Genomic DNA, 24842 nt, shown 5'->3' on the forward strand with positions numbered 1-24842 from the left:
TTATTCTGAATTTCTATTCTGGGCTAAGGCCAACTTATTCTGTTTATGTGGGTTGAGCTGATTTAGACTATGGTTGGGTTATTTTACACACTGAGTTTCCCCAAACTCACCACTTTTATTTTCATCTACGCAGGTAATCCCCAACCATAGTGGGCTTGGAGCTGTGAGGGAATTCGGAGTGGCCACCCATTCTGAAAGTTTGATTTTCTTCTGGTGAACTGGACATCCTTTTATTTACGTTTGAAGTTTTGGGTTTTTAAATGTAATAAGGCCGCTTAATTATTTTTGATGGTTTTAATATGTATTACTAAGATAGGTATTACTTATTTTAACTGTTGAAATTGGATAGCTTTAGGGCGCGTTTTCAAAAACAACAATTGATTTCAAAATAACACGACAACAAGCAAAGCTTCCGCAATGAAAGTATTTTCCAAAATTAATCACTTTTCCTAAAAAGGACTTAATCAAATCGGTTTCCTAGAAATAAAAATGACGTTAAGGTGTGGCAATGGCGGTATGCATGTCTAGGATTGGATCCGAAGGGAGCTTGGTACTTAAGCAGTCCGATGGACTCAGCTCCTCTTTTCTGATTTCCTACCTGGTGCACAGCTTCCATTCACTTTATCCTATAATGAAATTATCTTTTAAAACACTAAGTAAGTTTTTATGGATCAACAATATAAAATGTTTTGAACGCTTCGATGTGGCATGTCGGATCTGGCCATAACATCTGGGTCGGGTTTGGGGTGTTACATACTTAACTTAGAGTGGAGCTGTTTCTCTCAAAGTATCTAAAGAACTACTCTAAGATACTCCTCATAATTATCTTCAGTCTTAGATTATACCAGAATATCGCCAATGAAAACTACGATGAACTGATTCAAATACGACTATAATACCCGATTCATCAGATCCATGAATGCAGCTAGAGCATTCGTCAAACCAAAGGGCATGGAACTTGTAATTCCCATAACGAGTCCTAAAAGCAGTTTTATGGACATCAACTTCCTTAACCTTAAGTCGATGATACCCAGAACGGAGATTTATCTTGGAGAATACTGAAACCCCACAAAAATGATCAAATAGGTCATCGGTTCTCGGAAGTGGGTACTTATTTTCCACAGTTAGCTTATTCAACTACCGATAGTCGATGCACATTCTCATGGTATCATCCTTTTTCTTCACAAACAAAATTAGTGCCTCCCATAGAGACACACTAGGACAAATGAATTCACGATCCAAAAGATCCTGAAATTGGGCCTTTAGCTCCATAAGCTCCTTCAGTGCCATATGATAATGAGCAATAGACATCGGAGCTATACTCAGTAGAAGATCAATACAGAACACTATTTCTAATTAGGAGGTAAACCCGGTAATTTCTCGACAAAAACATTCAAAAATTCTTTAACTATTCTAATGTTCCCAATAGAAGAGTCCACAAAAACTAAATCACTTACAAAAGCCAGATACGCTTTACACTCTTTTCGAACTAGTTTTTCGGCTACAAGAGCGGATATCACATTGGATAAGTAATCATGACACTCACTGATCATAACCACCTCTACATCACTCTTGGATCTCATAACTACCTTTTAGTCGCATAATCCAAATTGACTCGATGTTCCACAAGCCAATCCATACCTAGAATTAAATCAAATTCCCCAAACGGTAGCTCCATTAGATTAGTCGAAAATACAACCCCTTACACCTCCAACAGTACATTCCTATATAGGCTATTCACCCGAACAGATTGACCCAGTGAACTCAATACATAAATCTCACCAAAAGTACTCTCAACAGGAATCCCCAAATTTTCAGAGACAGAACTAGCTACGTAGGAGTGTGTTAACCCTATGTTTATCAGTGCAAAATAAGGAACATAAAAAATCAGAAACATACCCATAATCACACAAGCAGCGTCCCTGTCTTCACGACGTTTAGCAGCATAAACCAGCACAAGCTGCCTTGCCTCAGTCTGATTAGCTTCTCTGCCTGGTGCTCTCTGTCCTCTACTCGTACCATTACCACCCCTGGCTGGACCACGACCCCTAGGTGGCTGATGAACTGCCCTCTGAGGTTGAACAAAACTTGAAGTTGGAGCTTGCATATGATCAAAGCTCTGTAGGCAATCTCTAATACGGTGTTGTAACACCCCTAACTCATATCCGTCGCTAGAACAAGGTTACGGCGTATTACCAAAATTTGTGGAACAATTTTGGTTAACTTATGTCATTTGCTATTCATATTAATTCATCTCAAGTTTAATCTATTTCATGTCAGAACTTTACTCATTAATCAATTCAGATAACAATAACTATATAGATAGTACACTCAAGGTGTACAAATCTATTCTCATAGATGAACGCATTCATCAAACCATTTCATGTTCATATATAAACATTTCATACTTTCATATTTCATGTAACATTATTTTCATATATTTCAGGCAGATACATGTAAAAATAATTTCTTTTCATGTCATATTTTCATATCTCATATCAGAGGCGTAGCCAGGGGGGCTGGCATGGGCCCTGGCCCCCCTAAAATGGAAAATTACATTTTAGGCCCTTGAAATTTTTTAAAAATTTTAAATTAGTAAAGGTAAAATTGAACTTTGGCCCTCTAAAACTATAAAAATTCAATTTAGTCCTTTACAAATTATAAAAATATAAACTATAAAAAATTAAAATTTCAACCGGCACCCTCTAAAAAAAATTTCTGGCTTCGCCCCTGTCTCGTATTTCATTCCATGGTAATTTATCTTTAGTTTACATTTAACCCTTTCAGAACTTTGCCCATTGAATTTATTTGAAATATCAATGGATACTCATATAATACACTTAAAGTATACAAGTTTGCAATCCGTCAATTTGTATCTAGTGGTACCCCTTTAGGGCACATAATCGAAAAGCACACTCTCGTGCCACATATCAGGATGCTCATCTGGGCTAAATCTCAGGAAGTTCACAAAGAACTTTTAAATCAGGAAACTCATAATTGCTCACAAAGAGCCATATAACAGGAGCACCAGATAGCCATGTCTTAGAGAGTTCAAGCGAGCCATGTCAGGACGCTCACAAATATCTGTGTTTGTGTCTGCAACGTATGCAGGATCACAATCGATCGAATCATGTAATAGGATGCTCACAAAGAGCTATAATAGTATGCAACACATGCAAATTCACTACCAATCAAGATGCTCGCAAGAACTATGTAGCAAAATTACCAGTCCAAGCTAAATCCTGTCTACAACATATAATCAGTGAGATTAGGATTACCAGTCCAAACTAAATCCCAATTTCAATGTAGGATCAGAATTACCAGTCCAAGCTAAATATGTCTTTAACATATGCTTGAGAAGGCTTATATCAAGATTACCCGTCCGGGCTAAATTCTTTTTGTAATGAGGTCAAGGATCACTCGTCCGAGCTAAATCCCATCAGCAACACATGCAGGACCTCATTCCTTATGGGAAATCACCTTTATCCATCAATATTCAATATTCAACTAGAACTTCTCACTTATCAGGCATTATCATTTATCGGGCTTTGTTGGACATATGCAAATAATTTCAAATATATTCATAGCATTTATATAATTTATATTCACACATCCAATACAAGCATAAAAATATACAAATTTTAGTTACACAAACTTACTTGGCTAAATTGCAAAAATACCAAGATTTAGGGGCATTTTGGTAATTTTCTATTTTTCCCAATTTTTTTTCAAATTTTAAATTAATAATTTCATTCAATTTGTTAATTTAAACAATAAAACAATTCATTTCCTTCAATTTGGTCATTTTTGATATTTTTACAAAATTGCCCCTAAAGTTTTACTTTTGTTCAATTTAATCTCTGAGCTTAAAACATGTAAATTGTCCATTTTTAATGTAAACCCTTGCTAGCTAAACATTCATATATTTATTTTCCTCCTCCTCCTCTCCATTCCACATCCTTAATATATACATAATTCCACTATTTTCTTTTATGTTCATGTCAAGCTATCCACTTGAGTTATAGTAACTAAATTATTTATATCTTGAGTTACAGAATTCCAAATTCATATCTGCTTGGTTTTTTTGAAACTAGACTCAAATATATTTCTAACATAAAAATTTCAAAATTTATAATTTAGCCAATAAGTATAGTAAAATCTTTAAATTTATCCCTGTTTTGTTGTTTGACAGTTTCGACCTTTCATTACTAAAAATTAATTATCTCTTAGTACGGGATTCAGATGATGTTCCCGTTTGTTTCTCTTGAAAATAGAATAATTAAGAATTTAAACCCCTAAGTATTTTTATACAATTTTTAATAATTTTCCAAATTCAAAGCAGGGGAACCCGAAATCATTCTGACCTTGTCTCACTAAATTTATTATATCTCATAATTTACAATTCCATTGTTTACACTGTTTCTTCTATAAAAAACTAGACTCAATAAAATTTAATTTCATTTTTAATGAAATCTATAATTCATTTTCTAAATTTTTTTATGATTTTTTAAAGTTAAACTACTACATCTGTCCAAAACTATTTTAGTGCAAAATGTTTATTACTAAGTTTATAACACCCTTATTTATTTTCTCTACAATATTTCCCATCCCTTTCTCTTATTTTCCTTCGCTAACATATAAAGAACATAAAACCTTATATAAGAAAACTCTACATTAACATCAATTCCATGATTTTTCAGTAACATCAAACTTAAAAATATATTGAAATCTTAATGTTCTTACCTTTTTCTTATTGATTTCAATCTTTAACTTGATTTTCTCTCTCCTCCAGCTTCTATTTCTTGAATCTAACTTTATATTCTAGCTCCCCATAGTCTCCTTGTCATCTTTCTCTCTTGATGGCTATGGAAATTCTTTTGATTTCTAAGTGAAAATGGTAGATTTTTGGTGAAAGGACCAAATTGTAAATAAAGTAAAACTTTCTTTCTTTCTCTCTTGTTCTCACGTTGATGCATGGAAAGGAAGGATGATAATTCTTCATCTCTCCTTCCTTTCATCCTTCCTTTTATACTAAATAAATAATAAAAAAATAATAATGAAATAATAAAAAAATAATAAAATATCTCATTAATAAAATAATATTTATCTAATTAAATAATTATAAAATATCATCAATATCATCATTACCTTCTAGATTTCTCTCTCTTCTAATTGACCATTTTGCCCTTTATTATCTTTTAAAATTTCATCCTTGAGTCATCATTTCATTTGGTAAATTATAAATTAGTCCCTCATAATTCTTCACCTATTTAATTTGGTCATAATTCATCCATTTTCCTTAATTTCTAGATCATTCCACCCTTAAAATGTTTTCACTATTGGTCCTTCAACTTTTTCATATTTAAACTTTAACCCTTCAAGTTTTGAGTATTTACTTTTAGGTAACAAAACTTTTTTCACATTTACAATTTAGTCCTTTCCTAAATCAAGATATCATAATATACATACCAATGTTCTCATAACTCAAAATTTTTCTTTTTGTTGCTTTATTTCCTTATTTTACTATATCAAAGATAATATCTTATTATAGAAATTTTTGGGGTATTACAGGTGCTCTATCGACCCATATCGTAGACACATTCCTAACCTCCTCCAACATTTGCCCAAATGGTGTCTACCACAGTCACTGCACAGCTGAGCCACAGGAGGAGCAATTGGAACTCCAACTCTAGAAGGCCTATCAGGTTTGGCCCATTTCTTAGGCCTTTGAACAAAATTAGAGGGCACTGAATCCCTCTTATTCTTACCCCTCTATCGGTCCCTATTTTGATGCTTAACATGTTTAACCTTTTCGATGATCTTCGCCTTGTCCGCCAAAACGGCTAACTCTCGCTCCCTCTACAGAGCTATCAGAACTTTCAGACTATCTCTCAAACCATCCTCAAAGTGAATACATTTTTCATATTCAGATGACATCATCCCTCGAGCGTAACGACTCAATCTCAGAAATTCAACCTCATACTTAGCCACAGTCCTATCCCCTTGAGTGAGGTTCATGAACTTGCATTTGTGAGCATCCACATAATTCGTTCCCACATATTTCCTTTAAAAGGCGGTTTTAAAATACTCCCAATTAATATGATCCGGCTGAGTACCCTCCTCAACCGATAACCACCACTGGTATGCCTCGTCGCGGAGAAGAGATACTGCACCCTTTAGTTTCTACTCAGAAGTGCAGTCAATGTCATTCATTATCCTCTTGGTGGCCTCTACCAAGTATTCAGCCACAGTAGGTGCGACTCTAGTGACGCCCTTAAAAAGCTCAGAACCATTAGACTGGAGTCGTTCAGTTATCGACCCACGACTCTCAAAACTAGAATGGGGTCCAGTGACCCTCTCCATTACTCTAAGCATGGCTTAGGACAATGCGTCGTCCCCAGCCGAGCGGCTTTGAGACCCAGTCTCAATTGAAGGTGTACCTGGTGTCTTGCTTGTATCCAAATTAGGCATACTGCCTATCAAGGACGACTCAGCTCGAGTCCCTCTACGGTGCCCGTCGTGCCCATGAGTACCACAGCCACATATTCCTTAAACACTCATCGTAATCAAAGGTTTATCTACATTACAAAATTTTATGCATCAGTTCTGGTGTTTATTAGCAAGAATTTTATGCTTCAAATATTTATCAGAAGTTTCAGTCCCTAGCTAACTCAGTGTAGTTTCAGACTTTTCAGAGTTTTCTAACTATAGTATTTCTAAGTTTAGAAGTAATTACAGGACTGGCATTGGAGACTCGGTGTACCACATACTTACTTTTCAAATTGCAAGAAATAAACTTTACTTGAAAACTAGTTTTTTACAAATAAAATTTTGAACCCAAAATTTCATATCTCGAGTTTTGCAACTTGGCTCTGATGCCACTAAATATAACACCCCAAATCCGGCCTAAATGTTATGGCTGAATCTGAAAATGTTACAAAGGAAAATTATAAAAAAATTCCTTTTCAATTGTGAATCATCGTAACCGTTGTTACTTAATATGTCTGATTTGTTTGGAAAACTTATTAATATACTTATTTGATTTAAAATCATTGCTCGTTTACGCCTTTCTATAAAACCGAATGTTTTGTAGAGGAGTTTCTTTAAAATGTCATATTTTGGAAAATAAAATTGTTTCTTGAAAACCGTTATTTTAGAAAAGTTGTCGTTTTCAGAAAATCTTTTTATTGGTTGTTACACTTAGAATAACCAAAATAAAATCCAAAACCAAAAACAGTCCCAAAAAGTCCGGAAGTCCCAAAGTTATAAAATTCTCAAAAGTCAACAAAGTTTAACCTAATTTTAAGATAATGAAATTTTACGGAAATGTGGTCACCACTGAGCTTCTGTCACACCAACTCACCTAAATCTAAGGGTTACCTGAATAGAACAAACAAACAGAGAGTGAGTTTTGAAACTCAATATGTAACGTGTATATAAACAGAAATTCAGACTCAATCTCATGCAGAACAGATACAGCTGTAAACCTTTTACAGAATCAGAAGTATGCAGATACAAATATGTAAAATCCTACCCCCATCCTCTACATATAATGGCATCGCATAAAACAACTACCCAACCCTGTACATCGCATAGTGTTTATACGACACTTTTCAAAATAATCGCAGCGTTGCTGTCAATATAATGGCGAAATATCGCCTCACACAGAACACTTCCTCCTCATAATACAAATCTCGCCCTATAGCCAATTACAGAAAGATTATCATATAAAACAAACTAACAGATATCAGAATTAACATATCATGCATGCTTGTATAACAGATATTTCACATGCTTCTACATAACAGAACATATCATACATACTGTATTTCATAATACTCATATAAATGTCATTTACATTAATTTCAATCTAACATAGTAACAAATTTCATGCTTTAAGGCTTATACCACACATACTAACCCTACGGAAAGCCCACAGTCAATCGAGATGACATGTACGACCTTAAGGAAAATTTTTGAAATTTGGGCTCACATGCCCATATGGCTTGCCTGTGTGGGCCCACATGCCCGTGTGACCCATAAGGCCCAAAATGGCCTACCACATGGCCGCGTGGCACCGAAAAGCCTTATTTTCAGCTTTCCCCGGTCGTTGTTTTCTTGTGTTTTCGTTACACACCTGAATCAGTTTTGACAAGAACGCAACCAGAGAACTCCCGAGACCTAAATATGCCAAATAAAAAGATTAGTTGCAACATTCAAGCACAAGATAGCTAATAATCGAACTCATTAATAACAGTAACACCCTTCCAAACTCTTACCAATAATCAAACTGCAACCTCACAAAATTACGATGCTGAATGGGTGCTAAACATCTCACGATTCTCTCCTAAACGCAACGAACTAATTAATCATTAAAAAGAAAATTTTAACAACACCTGTTGTGCCTCAAAACTCCCAAATTAATCAATCAAATAACTAATTAAAACATTACCTAATAGAAGCGAAATTGCAAACCCAACGAACAACAACCAATGTTAAAGAAGATTTCCAAACAAAGTCCCAAAAAGAACTGACGAACAAATGAACAAGAAAACCAAATTTTTGCAATTGAAATTGGGACGTGACTTAAGGAATACCAAAAAGAGGAAACGTGGGTTTTTGGGATCCTTTTTACTTCTTCTTTTTTTTTTAATTTTCAAAAACAAAATAAATAAAATAAATGTTTACTCATAAAATAGAATTTGACCAGAATTAGACACTTACTTTGTTTAATTCAAAACAAGCCCAAGAGTTAATTGAACTAAAGATAATTGAACTACAACTCGAACTTAAGACCTTAAACATCAAATTAGAGCACTTAACCACAGCTACAAATACTTACTTATGACAAAATTTGTAAAACAAACTTAATTAACTCAGGGCGTTTCACACTTTTATTTTCACATATCCATTTGGTAGTTGTCGAGACCATTTTTAAAAATCGAGTTTTGGAAAATAGGAATCGACTTTAAGAAAAATGAAAACGGGAGTCGCCACCAATCTTTTTAGGTGTGATTGGATCACCAATAAATCATTTTGTTTAAAATCATCAGTTTTGGTCTACGAAATCAAGGAAACGGGTTCGGGAGTCGGTTACGAACGAGGAAGGGTTAGCACCCTCGTAACGCCCAAAAAATTGGTACCTAATTGACTATCAGATGTCTTTAATGTCGGAAGTTTAAAATTCTTAAAATGCAATCCTCTTTAGAATATTTTAATTTTGAAAATTAGGATTCGCTTGTATCAAATGAATCAAAATATTACATCCAATAAGTTAGGAAGCAATGTTTTTAAGACATTCAAAGCTAAGCTAGCCCTTTTTGAAAATCCCTATCGCAAAACGACAAAACGCTATATCCAGTAAGTTAGGACACAATGTTTTGAAATCCCAAGATAGTTGCTCGTATTTTGAAAAACCTTAAAACTTAGAAGGGTGCTTGACTATTCGAACTCAACGAGAAAAGTTGCAACCCAGTAAGTTAGGGCACTACTTTTCTCGAAGCTTCCAAACATCAAAACATTGCCTCACTTTTAAAATTCTTTTTTGAATTAGGTGGAATATATCTTTCGGTTTTAAAAATAATGACGTGTTTTGTATATCACAAAGAATTAAATAAATCTAATTACAATATACATGTTTCCATCATTTCATGCAAATATAGTATCGAAAATAGTAATAATGGCATAAATTACACAATATACATTATCACTTTATACATCATAAGCAACATAAATGTTCATGCATTATTATTCCATGCTAAATACCATATAATGCATAACAAATACAACAAATATAAATTGCAATATACATATGATAATGTCTTATGCAAATCACCATAAATAATTAATTTCATGCTAATATACAAAATAAATAATATGTAACATTTAACCAACTAAACAATATCAAAATAAGAGAAAACCAAAGCTAAATAAGTAAATTAAAATGTATAAAAAAAATTAAATAGAAATAAGATATTTAAAAATATGTTGAATAATATAAGGATGATAAAAGAGAACCCCCCTTTTTAAAAAAAATGATACATACACATAAATCATATTATAGGGTATAATAACTATATATAAAAATATACCAAGCATTAATATTACATTTATTTATAAAATTTTAAAAATGTATATTAATAAATAATAAAATAATGTATAATTTATAATAAAATAAAGGTAATGTAAGGAAATATAGTATAATATATGTAGTGTACAACATAATTTACAAATAAAAATATATAATAATATAAATTATATAATATAAAAATGTATATATAATATAATATATAAAAAATATTATGACAGATAGTAAAATATAATATGTGATAAAAATACATAAATAAATATAATAAAATATAATATGAAATATGTATAATAATAATGTAACAAATATTTTACATATATGAATATAATGAAATAAATAATAAAAATATATAACATATAATAATATATATAATGTTACAAGTGATATAAATAAAATAATATATTATTATATACATAATTAATGTTTATTAAAATATATATATAAAGTATTTTAAATAAATTAAATTAAAGGTATATAGGGATTAAAATTAAATTTAATTAAGGAATTTAGGGTAATTACAAAAAAAAACTGGGCCAAATTGGAACATGGACTAAAGTCGAGGGACTCACTGGGCAATTTGCCCTAATCCCAAAACGATGTTGTTTTCTGGAACTGATTTTAAAAGCGCGCTAGGATTAAATTGAAATAAATTCAGAAAATTAGAGCTAAATTGAAAAATAGATAAGATGAAATTATAAAAATTAAAAATGCGAGAGGACCAATTGGGCAATTAACCCACTCTACGAAAACACGCAGATCCTCCCCGAGTAATCGGGTCAACACACGGATCCTAGGCCCAGAAACGTCGTCGTTTTGTGCTTATTGAATTAAACTAAAACGCCACCGTTTCATTTAAGCTATATAAATCAAATTTTAGCTCAAAATTCATTTGAAACCCGAGTTTTAAAAAAAACCTAAAAGAATTCTCTGAGAGAGGGGAGAGGAGAGGCCCTCTGGGCTCTGGCCTCCGTCAGGCCAAGCTCCGACCATCGGGCACACATGCACCCACGCGCCGTCACTGACTACGCCACACACGCCAGTCGGGATCCGAAAAGCTTTGCTTTTAGCGACGAATCTAAAGGTACCTTCTTTCCTCAGTTTTTCCATGTATTATATGCATAAACTTGCGATAAAGAGAATGAAATAAAAAATATATCACCTTCGTTTCCTGTAAAAATCTCTGGTGTATTCTTGCAAAAATATTCTGTGTACAGTATCTTGGTATATTTCTCTGGTGTTTTTTTTCTCTGTGTGTATGTGTTCTTTTTTACAGATTTGAGAAAAGGCTTTATAGCCTTAATCTACTGCCTATTTTGGAAAGAAATCGGAAGATTTCTTTCCAAACCCTATTCTAATTTATTTGCTGCAATTTTGCTTTGATTTCTTTCCTTTTCCTGCAGGTGATCGCGAGGATCTCTGTGATTCAAGGGCCGCTGGAGTGATGAGTGCTGAAGCGCCAATGGTGGCACAATCCAAGGCTAGGACTACTACGGGGGCAATGATCTCGGCAGTTAAAAGGTCACTGGAACAGAGTTGAACGGGCCTTGATTCAGGAGCTGGACGGTCGTGAGAGAGACAAGCTTCTGGACAGCGCATTAATGGCGTGTCAATAGTGCATTGATGGCCTCGATTTGGGGAGTTGAACAGATGCTCCCCGAGGCTTTCAGAAGATGCTGCAGCGCTGCAGTCTTCAGGAAACCCTAGGGTTTCCTGTTTCTCTTAAGTCATTTGGGCCTTTTGGGCTGCTTTTAGATTTGGGTTAGCTTGATAGGTGGATCAAGTGTTTTTAGGGGTCTACTGTGTAACAGGTTTTAAAATTTGGGCCCGATCTGGGGTTTGGGTTGGTCTGTTATGTTTAGACATTGGACCCCAATGTTTGGGCTTTGTAACATGGACTTTTTAATGGAGTATTTAATAAATAAATTTTTATTTATTTATTTATTTATTTTCTTTTGTTTTATTTGAGCCCGGTCAAATTTGCGCTACTACAGCTGCCCCTCTTTGCTCATTGCTGTGTAACAGGAATCGAGTAAAGACTCATAGAAAGACCAAATTTGCCCGGCCTTATCGGATCATGGTCCTCAATTTGCTCTTTGCAAACTCAAGTCTGTCATGTTGATATCTTCGATCTGCTCTCCGTCGAACACAGAGATGCCAAATCTGCTTCTTTAATTTGTTTTCTGACAATACAGAGATGCCAAATTATCTTAGATCTGCTTTAGCGTAAACGCGTGAAAGCCAAATCTGTTGTGTCTTCGATTTGCTCCTTGTGAACATAAGGATGCCAAATCATCTTGGATCTGCTTCAGTAAAATCGTCTGAAAGTTAGATCTGCTATGTAGCTCTCTATTGAAATGGAGATGCCAGATCTGTTATCTTGGATCTGCTTTGGTGTGAGAACATTCGAAAGTCAAATCTGCTATGTCTTCGATTTGTTTCTTGTAAACATAAGAATGCCCAAATCATCTTGGATCTGCTTCAGTATAAACACTTGAAGGTTAGACCTGCTATGTACCTGCTCTCCGTCGAAATGGAGATGCCAGATCTGTTATCTTGGATCTGCTTTGATATGAAAACATCTGAAAGTCAGATCTGCTATGTCTTCAATTTGCTTCTCATCGAAGATAGAGAAGCCAAATCTTGTTATCTTGGACCTGCTTCAGTGTAAACACGTGAAGGCTAGATCTGCTATGTTTTGGTCTGTTACCCTACTGCTTAGGGGGTTAAGGCGCATCATCTTTGATCTACATAACCTATAGAATGCATATGTGCTCATGCTTGATGATTAGGATGCTATAATTGAAGTGAGTCAAATGCTCCTAATTAGACATGTTATGATGCAAAATGTTATGAATATGGCTCCTATTCCAGACGTCACCACTCATTCTTTCGTTTATCTTTACTTCTCTCAAAGTATTATTCCTGTTCAGCCTGTAGGCTTGTATCATTCTTCACTGAGAATATCTGTAAGATGATCTTTTCTTAGAATTGAATCATTTGATTTGTCCTATCATCATTTCGAACCGGCAGAAAGAAATTCCTCAAGTTCTTTCAACCTTCACTTATGTGAATTTCTCGAACAATTGTCCTATTTTAGTTTCTTATACCATCTAAAAATTTCCAGAGTAATACGCAAAACTTCATTTGTGAAAATTATTTAGTTCATCTATCATTATTTAGTGCAACACACTTTAAGAATAATGGAAGATGAATTTAATCTTGAGAATAATTAAATTTGAATAAATTTTTCAAAAATACAAAAGAAATTAATCTGAAAGACTATCTTTGAGAAGAATAAGAATCTAAAGATAGCTAACAGGACAAAAGTTAGATGCCCTAGATATCGCCGCTTGAGCATTTATATGCCAGCTCCATGAATACTTTCTTGAGTTCAACATGTGTTTAAAAGACCTAAAGTACTTTTTCGATGCCCCGATATGCAATGCACTTCACTTTTTGTTGAATCAGATATATCAAGATTACCGTGTGCTCTTCAAAATTTGAGTTGCCCTTTCGGGTTTTCAACTCAAAAACTCCTTTGGTCACAAGGCACCCTTTGCGGGTTTTCACCTTGGATTCTCCATCATTTTTTAAAAAAAAAAAACTCAAGGTGCCCTTTGCGGGTTTTCACATTGGATTCTCCTTTCCTTTAGACAAAGTACTTTTTGACTGAGTCTGAATTTACTGGGTTGGGTAAACTCTTCCCATCCATTTCCGCTAAAATCAATGCACCCTCAGAGAAAGCCTTTTTCACGACATACGGCCTTTCCCAATTCGGCATCTATTTTCCTCTAGCGTCCTTCTGAATAGGAAGGATCTTTTTCAACACAAGATCCCCCTCATGGAATTCTCTTGGTCACACTTTCTTGTCGTAAGCACGCATCATTCGCTTTTGATACATCTGACCATGATGAATGGCCCTTAGCCTCTTTTCTTCAATCAAGTTCAACTGATCATATCGCGATTGTATCCATTCAGCCTCATCCAACTTTATTTCTAACAAGACTCAGAGAGACGGTATCTCTACTTCAATGGGTAATATTGCTTCCATCCCATAAACTAATGAGAAAGGAGTTGCCCCTGTAGAAGTTCTGACGGACGTTTGATAAGCTAAGAGTGCAAATGGTAGTTTCTCATGCCAATCTCTATAAGTCTCAGTCATCTTCCCCACTATCCTCTTGATGTTCTTGTTGGCTGCTTCTACTGCCCCATTCATTTTTTGGGCGACACGGAGAAGAGTTATGATGCTTAATTTTGAACTGACTACAAACTTCTGCTACCATTCTGTTGTTCAAATTCAATGCATTGTCTCAGGCATCCCATATCGACAAATGATCTCTTTCTTCAAGAATCGACTTACAGCTGACTTAGTAACATTTGCATAAGGAGCAGCCTCTACCCACTTTGTGAAGTAATCAATGACCACGAAAATAAAGCGATGTCCATTTGAAGCTTTTGGTGATATTGGCCCAATGTCATCCATGCCCCACATAGAAAAAGGCCATGGAGAAGTCATAACATGTAGAGGTGAAGATGGTACGTGAATCCTGTCTCCATAGATCTAGCATTTATGGTATTTCTTGGCGTAGTTGATATAATCCCCTTCCATGGTAGACCAATAATATCCGAACCTCATGATTTGTCTAGCCATCGTGAAACCATTAGCGTGTGTCCCACAAACACCCTCGTGAACTTCTTCCAAGATTAACTTAGCCTCCATGGCGTCAACACATCTCAATAGTACTTGGTCCTTTCTTCTTTTTGTACAAAATGTCTCCATCCAAAACGTAATTACATGCTAATATTCTTAAAGTTCGTTTATCATTCTCAGTTGACTGTTCTGGGTATTTACGATCTCTCACATATCGTAATATATCTTGATACCAAAGGTTATCATCCTTTTCTTCTTCCTCAATGTTACAACAATGAGCTGGAGCCTCAAAGATACTCATCTAAATGGGTATCATTTCTTCTTCTTTATTCACTTTAATCATTAAAGCCAAAGTTGCTAGAGCATCTGCCATTTGGTTTTCGTCTCGTGGGATATAGTTGAAAGTGATGTCATCAAACTCCTCAAGTAACCCCAGAACTACCTTTCGATAATTAATCAATTTAGGATCCCTTGTCTCCCATTCTCCTCTAAGCTGGTAAATCACCAATGCAGAGTCTCCATATACTTATATGGTTCTTATTCCTAGCTTTATAGCCACTCGGAGTCCCATGATGCATGCTTCATACTCGGCCATATTGTTTGTGCAATCAAAATCTAGCTTGCATGTGAATGGATAACAATCGCCATTCGGGGATTCCAGGACTGCCCTAATTCTATTTCCCACTACATTGGATGCCCCATCAAAGCTCAACTTCCAAGGATGATCCTTTGTAGCTGTTACACACATCAACTCCTCATTTGGAAAATCAAAATTCAAAGGCTCATAGTCTTCTAGCGCTCTGCTAGCGAGGAATTTTGCTATCGCGCTTCCTTTTATAGCCTTTTGACTCACATAGACTATATCAAATTCTGAAAGTAGTATTTGCCATCTCGCCATTCTCCCATTCAACGCTGCTGAATCCATCATATATTTCAAAGGATCAAGTTTTGAAATAAGCCAAGTAGTATGATATAGCATATACTGTCTTAACCTTCGAGTTGTCCAAATTAAAGCGCAACACAATTTTTCAATAGGCGAGTATCTCATTTCACATTCGGTGAATTTCTTACTGAGGTAATATATCGCCTTCTCCTTCCTTCCTGACTCATCATGTTGGCCAAGCATACATCCCATGGAATTGCTGAATACTGATAAGTACAGTATTAGTGGTCTATCTAGACTGGGTGGAGATAACACTGGAGTATTCAACAAGTACTGTTTGACCTTTTCAAAAGCATTCTAGCATTCCTCATCCCAAGTACCTTGATTGTGCTTTCTAAGGAGACGAAAAATGGGATCACACTTCTCAGTTAGTTGTGAAATAAACGGAGCACTGTAATTCAGTCTTCCTAGAAATCCTCGAACTTCCTTCTGAGTTTGTGGGGGAGGTAATTCCCGTATGGCTCTGACCTTGTCTGAGTAAACTTCAATTCCCTTTTCACTGACTATAAAGCCTAATAACTTTCCCGATCTAGTTCCAAAGGTACACTTTTCCGGATTGAGCTTCAACTGAAACTTTCTCAATCTCAAGAATAATCTTCTGAAGACCTCAATGTGCTCTTTTTCTGTACGCGACTTGGCAATCATATCATCAACATACACCTCAATATCCTTATGCATCATGTCGTGGAACAAGTTCACCATGGCCCTTTGGTATGTTGCCCCAGCATTCTTCAACCCAAACGGCATCACTTTGTAGCAAAAGGTACCCCACAAGGTTATGAAGGTAGTTTTATCCATGTCCTCTGGATGCATCTTTATCTGATTGTACCCCAAGAAACCATCCATGAAAGAGAACAACGAATATCCCGCCGTGTTGTCTACTAAAGTATCAATGTGTGGCAAAGGAAAATTGTCCTTTGGGCTAGCTTTGTTCTGATCTCGGTAATCAACGCACATTCGTACCTTTCCATCTTTCTTAGGAACAAACACAATGTTAGCTACCCATTCCGAGTACTTTACCTCTTGTAAGAAACCCGCATCGAACTGCTTTTTAACTTCGTCCTTTATTTTCAGAACAATATCTGGCCTCATTCTCCGCGACTTCTGTTGGACTAGTTTACAATCCTATTTTATTGGAAGACAATGCACCATAATATCGGTATATAATCCTGGCATATCCTGATAGGACCATGCGAAGATATCATTGAATTCACGTAGCAACTCGATCAGTCATTGCCTTGTGTCCTTGGCAATAAGTGTCCCAATTTCACATCTTTCCTTTCCTCAAGGGCTACATTCTCTATTGCCTCTTTTTCATGGGGCATAATTTGTTTCTCCTCCTGTTTTACCATTCTCAACAGATTCGGAGACACATCACAATCCTAGACATCTTCAAAATTCTGAGATTCCTCTAAACACATGTCTTACTCGCGAGAGAAATCAGGATTTGTAATATCAATACTCATGTCATTGATATATAGGGGTCTGTAAAGTATAAAGAATATACAAAGAATGAATGAATTGAAGAATGATTATTTATGTACTATGAATGAAAGAATAAGAATTAAAATTTTAACGGAATATTGGTTGATAAAAATGAAACAATACTCGCTGAAATTGATAAAAGTTATGTTTTATTTAAATAATAATAGATGAACATAAGCCTATTTTCACAAATGTAATCCTATTACTCCTAGGCTCTAGAGTAACAAGAATGTTTCGAGAATTACTCTGAAGAATTCCTAAAGACTACAGGAAGTTCCTCCACAGTCCAATTGTTCAAAGAGCTTCTCGATTCGTAAGGGCAAATGCCCTCAAGGTTCCTTTGCTCCGATCCTTCGTCGTGTGCAGCATTAATCTGATGACTCTCCTCTATAAGTAATCCTCTTGATATGAAGGTTTTGGATATATGAGGGAACGTCATCGATTCCTACCCCACTTCTCTTCCATCTAAACGCGCCATTCTCCTTTCTTGATGCTTCTCGATGTCTTTCCTTCTTTGCTTATAGTCTGCCTTGAAGCCCAAACCAAAGCGATCTTTCTTCTCAATCAACTTTGGGATCTGAGTCCCTCCTTGCAGATACTTTCCTAAACCTCTTCCTGGTAAGGCTCTCTTTCCCGCCATCACTCATAGAGCCATTCTCGTAGCTTTTGCTATCTTTGACACCAGTAGCTTGCTCCCCTCCAAAATGAAAGTCACATTCACAAATTCTAAAGAGCGGAAGGAGCACTCAATAGACTCTTCATTCATCTCCACATAAGGGGCTTTGCTAGTGACTGCGGCTATAATGTCCTCCTCCGCATTGATGGTTATTAACCGTCCATCGGTCACTAATTTCAATTTCTGGTGCAACGACGAGGGTACTGCTCCCGCTGAGTGTATCCATGGCCTACCTAATAAGCAATTGTAGGAAGGCTTGATATCCATTACCAAGAAGTCTACTTTATACACGTTCGGCCCGATTTCCAAGGGAATGTCAATTATTCCCATCACCTTCCTTTCTGTACCGTCGAAGGCTCTTACCACATTTTGACATGTTTTCATGTGAGAATCATCAATGGGTAATCTATTCAGTGTAGATAGTGGTAGAACATTCAAAGCTGATCCATTATCAACAAGCACGCTTGGGAGTGTGTACCCCTTGCATCGAGTTGTGATGTGCAAGGCTTTAGTTGACCCTCTACCCCCCGGTGGGATTTCATCATCATTAAAGTAAATAAAATTATCCGCGCTAATGTTGTTCACCAATCGATCCAGCTTATTAACGGTTATGTCATGGGTGACATATATTTCGTTAAGCACCTTCATCAATGCCTCCCTATGCACCTCAGAACTCAAAAGTAGAACCAACACTGATATGCGAGCTGGCTGCTTACGCAATTGCTCGACCACGCTATACTCGCTATGCTTAAGGAACTCTAGAAATTCCTTAGCCTCCTCCTCCTTTACTGGCTCATTGATGGGTAATTCGGTCTCTTTCTCCTTTTCAACCTCGACACCCTTTGTTTTTGTGGGCTCTACTCTGATGCCCCTCGTATCATAACGCTTCCCACTCCGCGTGTGGGAACCTTCAACTTGTACGTCTTTAGATGCGCTGGCTATATTTTTTTCCTCCGGCACTGTCACACTACAGTCATGACTCCATGGTACTCTATTGCTATCCTTGTAAGGGAAATGAGTAGGTTTATGGATAATGACCTTGGGCACTGCTGGTGTCCCCACTTCGTTATTCCTTGGTAGGGAGATAATGATCCTCGGCCGGCTGGTTCCTTTTTGTTCACCTTTCAGCACACTCTTTTATAAGAGCTACCTTCAAAAATTTGTAGCTCTTTATTATCGATAAAGCCTTGCACCAAGGCTCTGAATTCTTCACAATTTTGGGTCTCATGACCCTCTTCTCCATGGAGCTCACAGTAGTTCCGCGTTTTTTCTCTTTCTCTCCTAGAGATTATCATCCCTCTCTTCATCATCTCCTCCCAAATCACCTTCATAGGCATCCTCACCTCAGCAACATTTTTCTTCATCCTTCTCTCACTAGCTTTGCCAATGGCATTTACTCCTTGATTGTCATGATTTGGCAAAAGGTTTTCAGTATTTGGGGTACTATCGAATTTCACAACCCCCATCTTGATCAACCTCTCCATGGCTTTCTTGAATCCGTACAATTTTCAATTGAGTGCCCCGATATTCCAGCGTGGTACTCGCATTTGGCTTTTGCATCATACCATTTAGGATATGGAGGCTGTAATGGTTTTAAGTGGAAAGAAGCAATAGTATGTGCATCGTATAAGCTTTGATAAAGCTCACGATACGTCACAGGGATAGGTATGAATTGCATCCTCTCGTGCCTTGTGCTCGATTCCTGCCTTTGAGAACCCTGTTGCCCAACCGCAGCTACTTTGGGTTGACCAACTGTGATTGCCTTCGAGTTGAAGTTACTTGTGTTGTTCACCTCATTGTCTTTTCTCTTTGGGGCCGATCTTTTGGCCGCTTCCCCCTTAATTTTTCCACCTCTTATGGCGTTCTCAATCATCTCTCCCGCCATTACTATGTCCGCAAAACTTTTGGTAGTGCTTCCAATCATATGAGTAATGAATGAGGCCTTCAGAGTGTTGATAAACAACATGGTGATCTCTTTCTCCAACAATGGTGGCTGAACTTGCATGGCAACCTCTCTCCATCTTTGAGCATATTGCCTAAAATTCTCATTAGGTTTTTTCTCCATGTTTTGCAGCGTGATCCTATCAGGAGTCATGTCGGTCACATGATTGTACTGTTGCATGAAGGCTTGTGCAAGATCCCTCCATGAATTTATTCTGGCCCGGCTCAACTGATTGCTATCTTGGAAAAAATGAATCAACAGTTAATCATTGTTCACATATCCGGTCATCCTTCTATAGAACATCGTAATGTGGGCCTCTGGGCAAGTAGTCCCGTTGTACTTTTCAAACTCCGGCATTTTGAATTTATGGGGAACCACCAAGTCTGGGACCAAACTTAAATCCTTGGCATCAACTCCATGATGCCCATCAGCACTCTCTAGAGCCTTAAATTTCTCCTCCAACCATCTACAACATTCCTCCAACTGTTTTGCAGCTTCGGCTCTCAAATCTTCCTTTTCAGCCACGTCTAAGTCAGGAATGAGAGGATTGGTAGGGTTGTCACCTAAATTGAATCCCGAACCAGTTGGGTTATTCATGTGGATCCCAGCATCAACCGGTCCATGTTGAGGCCTTATAGTGACAAACGGCCTCCTAAGAAGTGCCTCGGTTTGTGTAGGCCCGTGGGGTGGAGTAAAGCCTGGAGGATGATCCTCTTCCTCCTCACCAATGATTGCCATAGGGGCTTATTAGTGGCCCTCAGTAACTGAGCCATCTCAGTTATCATATTCCTCTGAGCCTCTAGCATTTGCTCCCTCATGTCATTTTGCATCTTGGCCAATTGCTCTTGCAATTAGTCCTGCATATCCTTTTGTAGCTGTTCAAACCTTTGATCCATATTCCTAGATTTTGCTCGAGTTCCGTACTGATGCATGGTTTCCAGATTTTCTTTTCTACTTCTGTGGTAATTTTAACTAATTAGGGTCTTTCTATAACTTTGAATGCAAACGATGCGATGAAATACTATGAGATGCAAATGCATGAATACAAAAAGGACATCGATTCTGATTCAATCTCATTTAGAAAACTTTATTTAGAAAAAGAATATCTTTACATATAAGAGGATTACAAATACGCTTTCGCCCTAATGCCCAAAGTTTTAACTTTATCTAATAAAATGGCTAAATCTCGTCCTATATTCGATGATGACTCATACATCAAACTCAATACATCAGCTCGTATTGCCAAGTCTTGCACGTATTCAGCAACCTCTCGAATCTGGGCTACAACTTCTCCAATGACGTGATCCCTTTCTCTGACCTGTCCTCTAGACTGATGAAGCTCTCCCTTCAAATGATCTTCTCGTACCTCAAGCTGCTCGATTAAGAGCTTACTATCCTACAATGCTGATTCCAACTCCTCAACTTTGCCTTTTAATTTCTTTACCTCAACCGTAGAATCATGACTTCGATGCAGATGAAGGGATCACCCGAGCTCAGTTACTTTAGTCTTTAAACCTTGATTTTTTTCTAAGGTCAAATTCCGCAATTGCATCTCTTGGAACTTCTTCTCCCAATATTCGGCTTTAGTTTTTTCCTCTTGGACCTCTTTCTGCCCCTGATCTGAAAACCTTCTTAGTCCTACTCTCTTCAAAGCTACTTGTGCCCTTTTGTAGTGTTCCTTTAAATCGTCTCGATCCTCCTCGATCTTCCTTTTTTCTTTCCTCTCTTTCTCGATCTCTATCTTTTGAACGTCGACGTCTAGGCTCAAGTACATTTTCTCTTCTTCGAGCTTTGCTATCCTCTTCTCAAACTCCAAGTTCTTTCTCTCAAACTCTTGCTTCATAATTTCTAACTCCGAGGGCGTCACTTGTAAATATTCTTCTATCAGTAGAGTTCCTTCCATGCTTGGCTTAGGGATGTTATCATTAATTCTTCTACCTCTCCACTCGAAGTACTCCGGAGTCGTAGCAGGGCTAATAACTAATCCCTTTAGTCGACAAGTCTTGTTCCAAGCACTAGAGATCTCACTGACCTTCCTCTTGTAATCAGCTCCTCTATACATGAACTCACTCTGAACCAAACCGTAAGTTGCCGGTATGAACTGTCTCAATCCATGCTACCTCAGCACAAGCAAAAGGGAATAACTGATGGCACCTCAAATTCCCAACAGAGAGACCCAATCAAAACCGCCGTATCGGTAAAGGATCTCACCAGGAATCATCCATGGAGCCCTCCACTCTACGTCCTTTGACTGTAAATTCTGAAGTAGCGCTATCCAATTTTTTTCAGGAACATCAACTTTCCTAGTTTAAGCTGCTATGTCCTTCAACGGAGAGTAATCCTCGAAGAAGACCCGACAAATTACCTTATCTATCAATCGGAAGTGACTGTAGAACCAAGCTAAAAGTAACTGAGCACAACCAACAAACCTGCCCGCACTGGCCCTCCTACATGCATTCAAGGACCTGAATGTCTCAGCCAAAATCGCAGGAACAGAAGTGACCCGTTTGCTAAGTCGATGGAAGAGATCCGTGGTCGCCTCGTCCACATATCCCAAGGCCTTGGGGAAAACCATCAATCCGTATAAGCTTAAGGCAAAAATATCTACCCTCTTCACCTCGTCTGGATGTGTCTGGATCAGATCTTTCAAAGCTCCCCACGGGATGCACTTACTCTCACCCTTTTCCTTAATTCTAGCCATAATCCACTGCTCGTTCATCTCCGTAATAGTCTTCAACTTCTTACCAAAGGTTGGGACACAAGCAGCTCGAGAATAAATCCTATCACACTGAAATCTAGGACACCAAAGTAAGGCTGTGTATTCCTCCACAGTAGGCACTAAATCTACCTCCCCAAAGGTAAAACAACTGTATGCTGGGTTCCAGAACTGAGTGAGAGCTCGAAACAAGTTCTCATCAACCTGAATATATAACAAATAGGGCAAATCTCCGTACTTACCATAGAATGATTGCTTGGTCTCATTGCCCCACTGATCCTAAATCGCCTTAAGCTCCTGCAGATTATTCTGTGTGACACTGATACGAGTGTAGTCTGACAGCTCTGACATATATCCCACAGTTATGCTATCCCCTTTTCCTAGCTGAGTTTGCTCCGACAATCTATGGACATTAGCGTTGCCCTCCATTCTATCAAGAAGTCTGTTCTCCATAATAAAACTTTCTAACTTAGAAACTGACCATGAATCGATACCTTTTAAATGCAAAATGACATGCACAAAAGAAAGAAAACAGTCAGTATCATATGATATTAATAAACACAAAGATAACCTAAGTATAATTCTATCTATATTGAGCTCTTACGGTTTTTCTATATGTGGTTTGTTTCTAAAGTTTGAGGTATCCGAACCAGCAGATTCCTCGATCCTCACCCATTATAGGCTCATTTGAATCGAGTTCAGTTCAGGGAAATACATTTCCCTATGGCTACACGGAGATGAAAATCTCACTAAACCATAGGCACGGATGTATCCCGAAAGTGATCCACTATCCTGCACAGAGGCGAAAACCTCACGAAGGCGTAGCTTCTCACTCCCACTTAAGGGTGTGACCACAACGGTCATACAAATGCAATGCATATCAGAATATAGCAACACATGCAATAATACAAACACATGTAATGCAAAGAGGATTAAATTTTAAAATTTTTAATTTCTGACATTAAGATAAGAGATAATCAATTACACGGCTTGACTCTCTTATTAGTCCCCAGCGGAGTCGCCAAGCTGTCGAGACCATTTTTAAAAATCGAGTTTTGGAAAATGAGAATCGACTTTAAGAAAAACGAAAACGGGAGTCGCCACCAATCTTTTTAGGTGTGATTGGATCACTAATAAATCATTTTGTTTAAAATCATCAGTTTTGGTCTAAGAAATCAAGGAAACGGGTTCGGGAGTCGGTTACGAACGAGGAAGGGTTAGCACCCTCATAACGCCCAAAAAATTGGTACCTAATTGACTATCAAATGTCTTTAATGTCGGAAGTTTAAAATTCTTAAAATGCAATCCTCTTTAGAATATTTTAATTTTGAAAATTAGGGTTCACTTGTATCAAATGAATCAAAATATTACATCCAATAAGTTAGGAAGTAATGTTTTTAAGACATTCAAAGCTAAGCTAGCCCTTTTTGAAAATCCCTATCGCAAAACGACAAAACGCCATATCCGGTAAGTTAGGACACAATGTTTTGAAATCTCAAGATAGTTGCTCATATTTTGAAAAACCTTAAAACTTAGAAGGGTGCTTGACTATTCGAACTCAACGAGAAAAGTTGCAACTCAGTAAGTTAGGGCACTACTTTTCTCGAAGCTTCCAAACATTAAAACATTGCCTCGCTTTTAAAATTCTTTTTTGAATTAGGTGGAATATATCTTTCGGTTTTAAAAATAATGATGTGTTTTGTATATCACAAAGAATTAAATAAATCTAATTACAATATACATGTTTCATCATTTCATGCAAATATAGTATAGAAAATAGTAATAATGGTATAAATTACACAATATACATTATCACTTTATACATCATAAGCAACATAAATGTTCATGTATTATTATTCCATGCTAAATACCATATAATGCATAACAAATACAACAAATATAAATTGCAATATACATATGATAATGTCTTATGCAAATCACCATAAATAATTAATTTCATGCTAATATACAAAATAAATAATATGTAACATTTAACCAACTAAACAAGAGAAAACCAAAGCTAAATAAGTAAATTAAAATGTATAAAAAAATTAAATAGAAATAAGATATTTAAAAATATGTTGAATAATATAAGAATGATAAAAGAGAACCCCCTCCCTTTTTAAAAAAATGATACATACACATAAATCATATTATAGGGTATAATAACTATATATAAAAATATACCAAGCATTAATATTGCATTTATTTATAAAATTTTAAAAATGTATATTAATAAATAATAAAATAATGTATACTTTATAATAAAATAAAGGTAATGTAAGGAAATATAATATAATATATGTAGTGTACAACATAATTTAAAAATAAAAATATATAAA

General features: G+C 36.6%; 1 protein-coding gene across 1 annotated transcript; it reads right to left on the reverse strand.

Annotated features, from left to right (window-relative positions):
• Nucleotides 1–17809: 17809 nt before the first annotated feature.
• LOC107887833 (uncharacterized) lies at nucleotides 17810–19308 on the reverse strand. Its single transcript, XM_016812059.1, has 3 exons — nucleotides 18993–19308; nucleotides 18190–18951; nucleotides 17810–18075 (listed from the first exon to the last, which is right to left on the reverse strand). The coding sequence occupies exons 1-3, from the start codon at nucleotides 19306–19308 to the stop codon at nucleotides 17810–17812; spliced, it is 1344 nt and encodes a 447-aa protein (XP_016667548.1).
• Nucleotides 19309–24842: the final 5534 nt, after the last annotated feature.

This window comes from Gossypium hirsutum, chromosome A03 (genome assembly GCF_007990345.1).
Source record: "Gossypium hirsutum isolate 1008001.06 chromosome A03, Gossypium_hirsutum_v2.1, whole genome shotgun sequence".
NCBI classification, from domain to species: domain Eukaryota; kingdom Viridiplantae; phylum Streptophyta; class Magnoliopsida; order Malvales; family Malvaceae; genus Gossypium; species Gossypium hirsutum.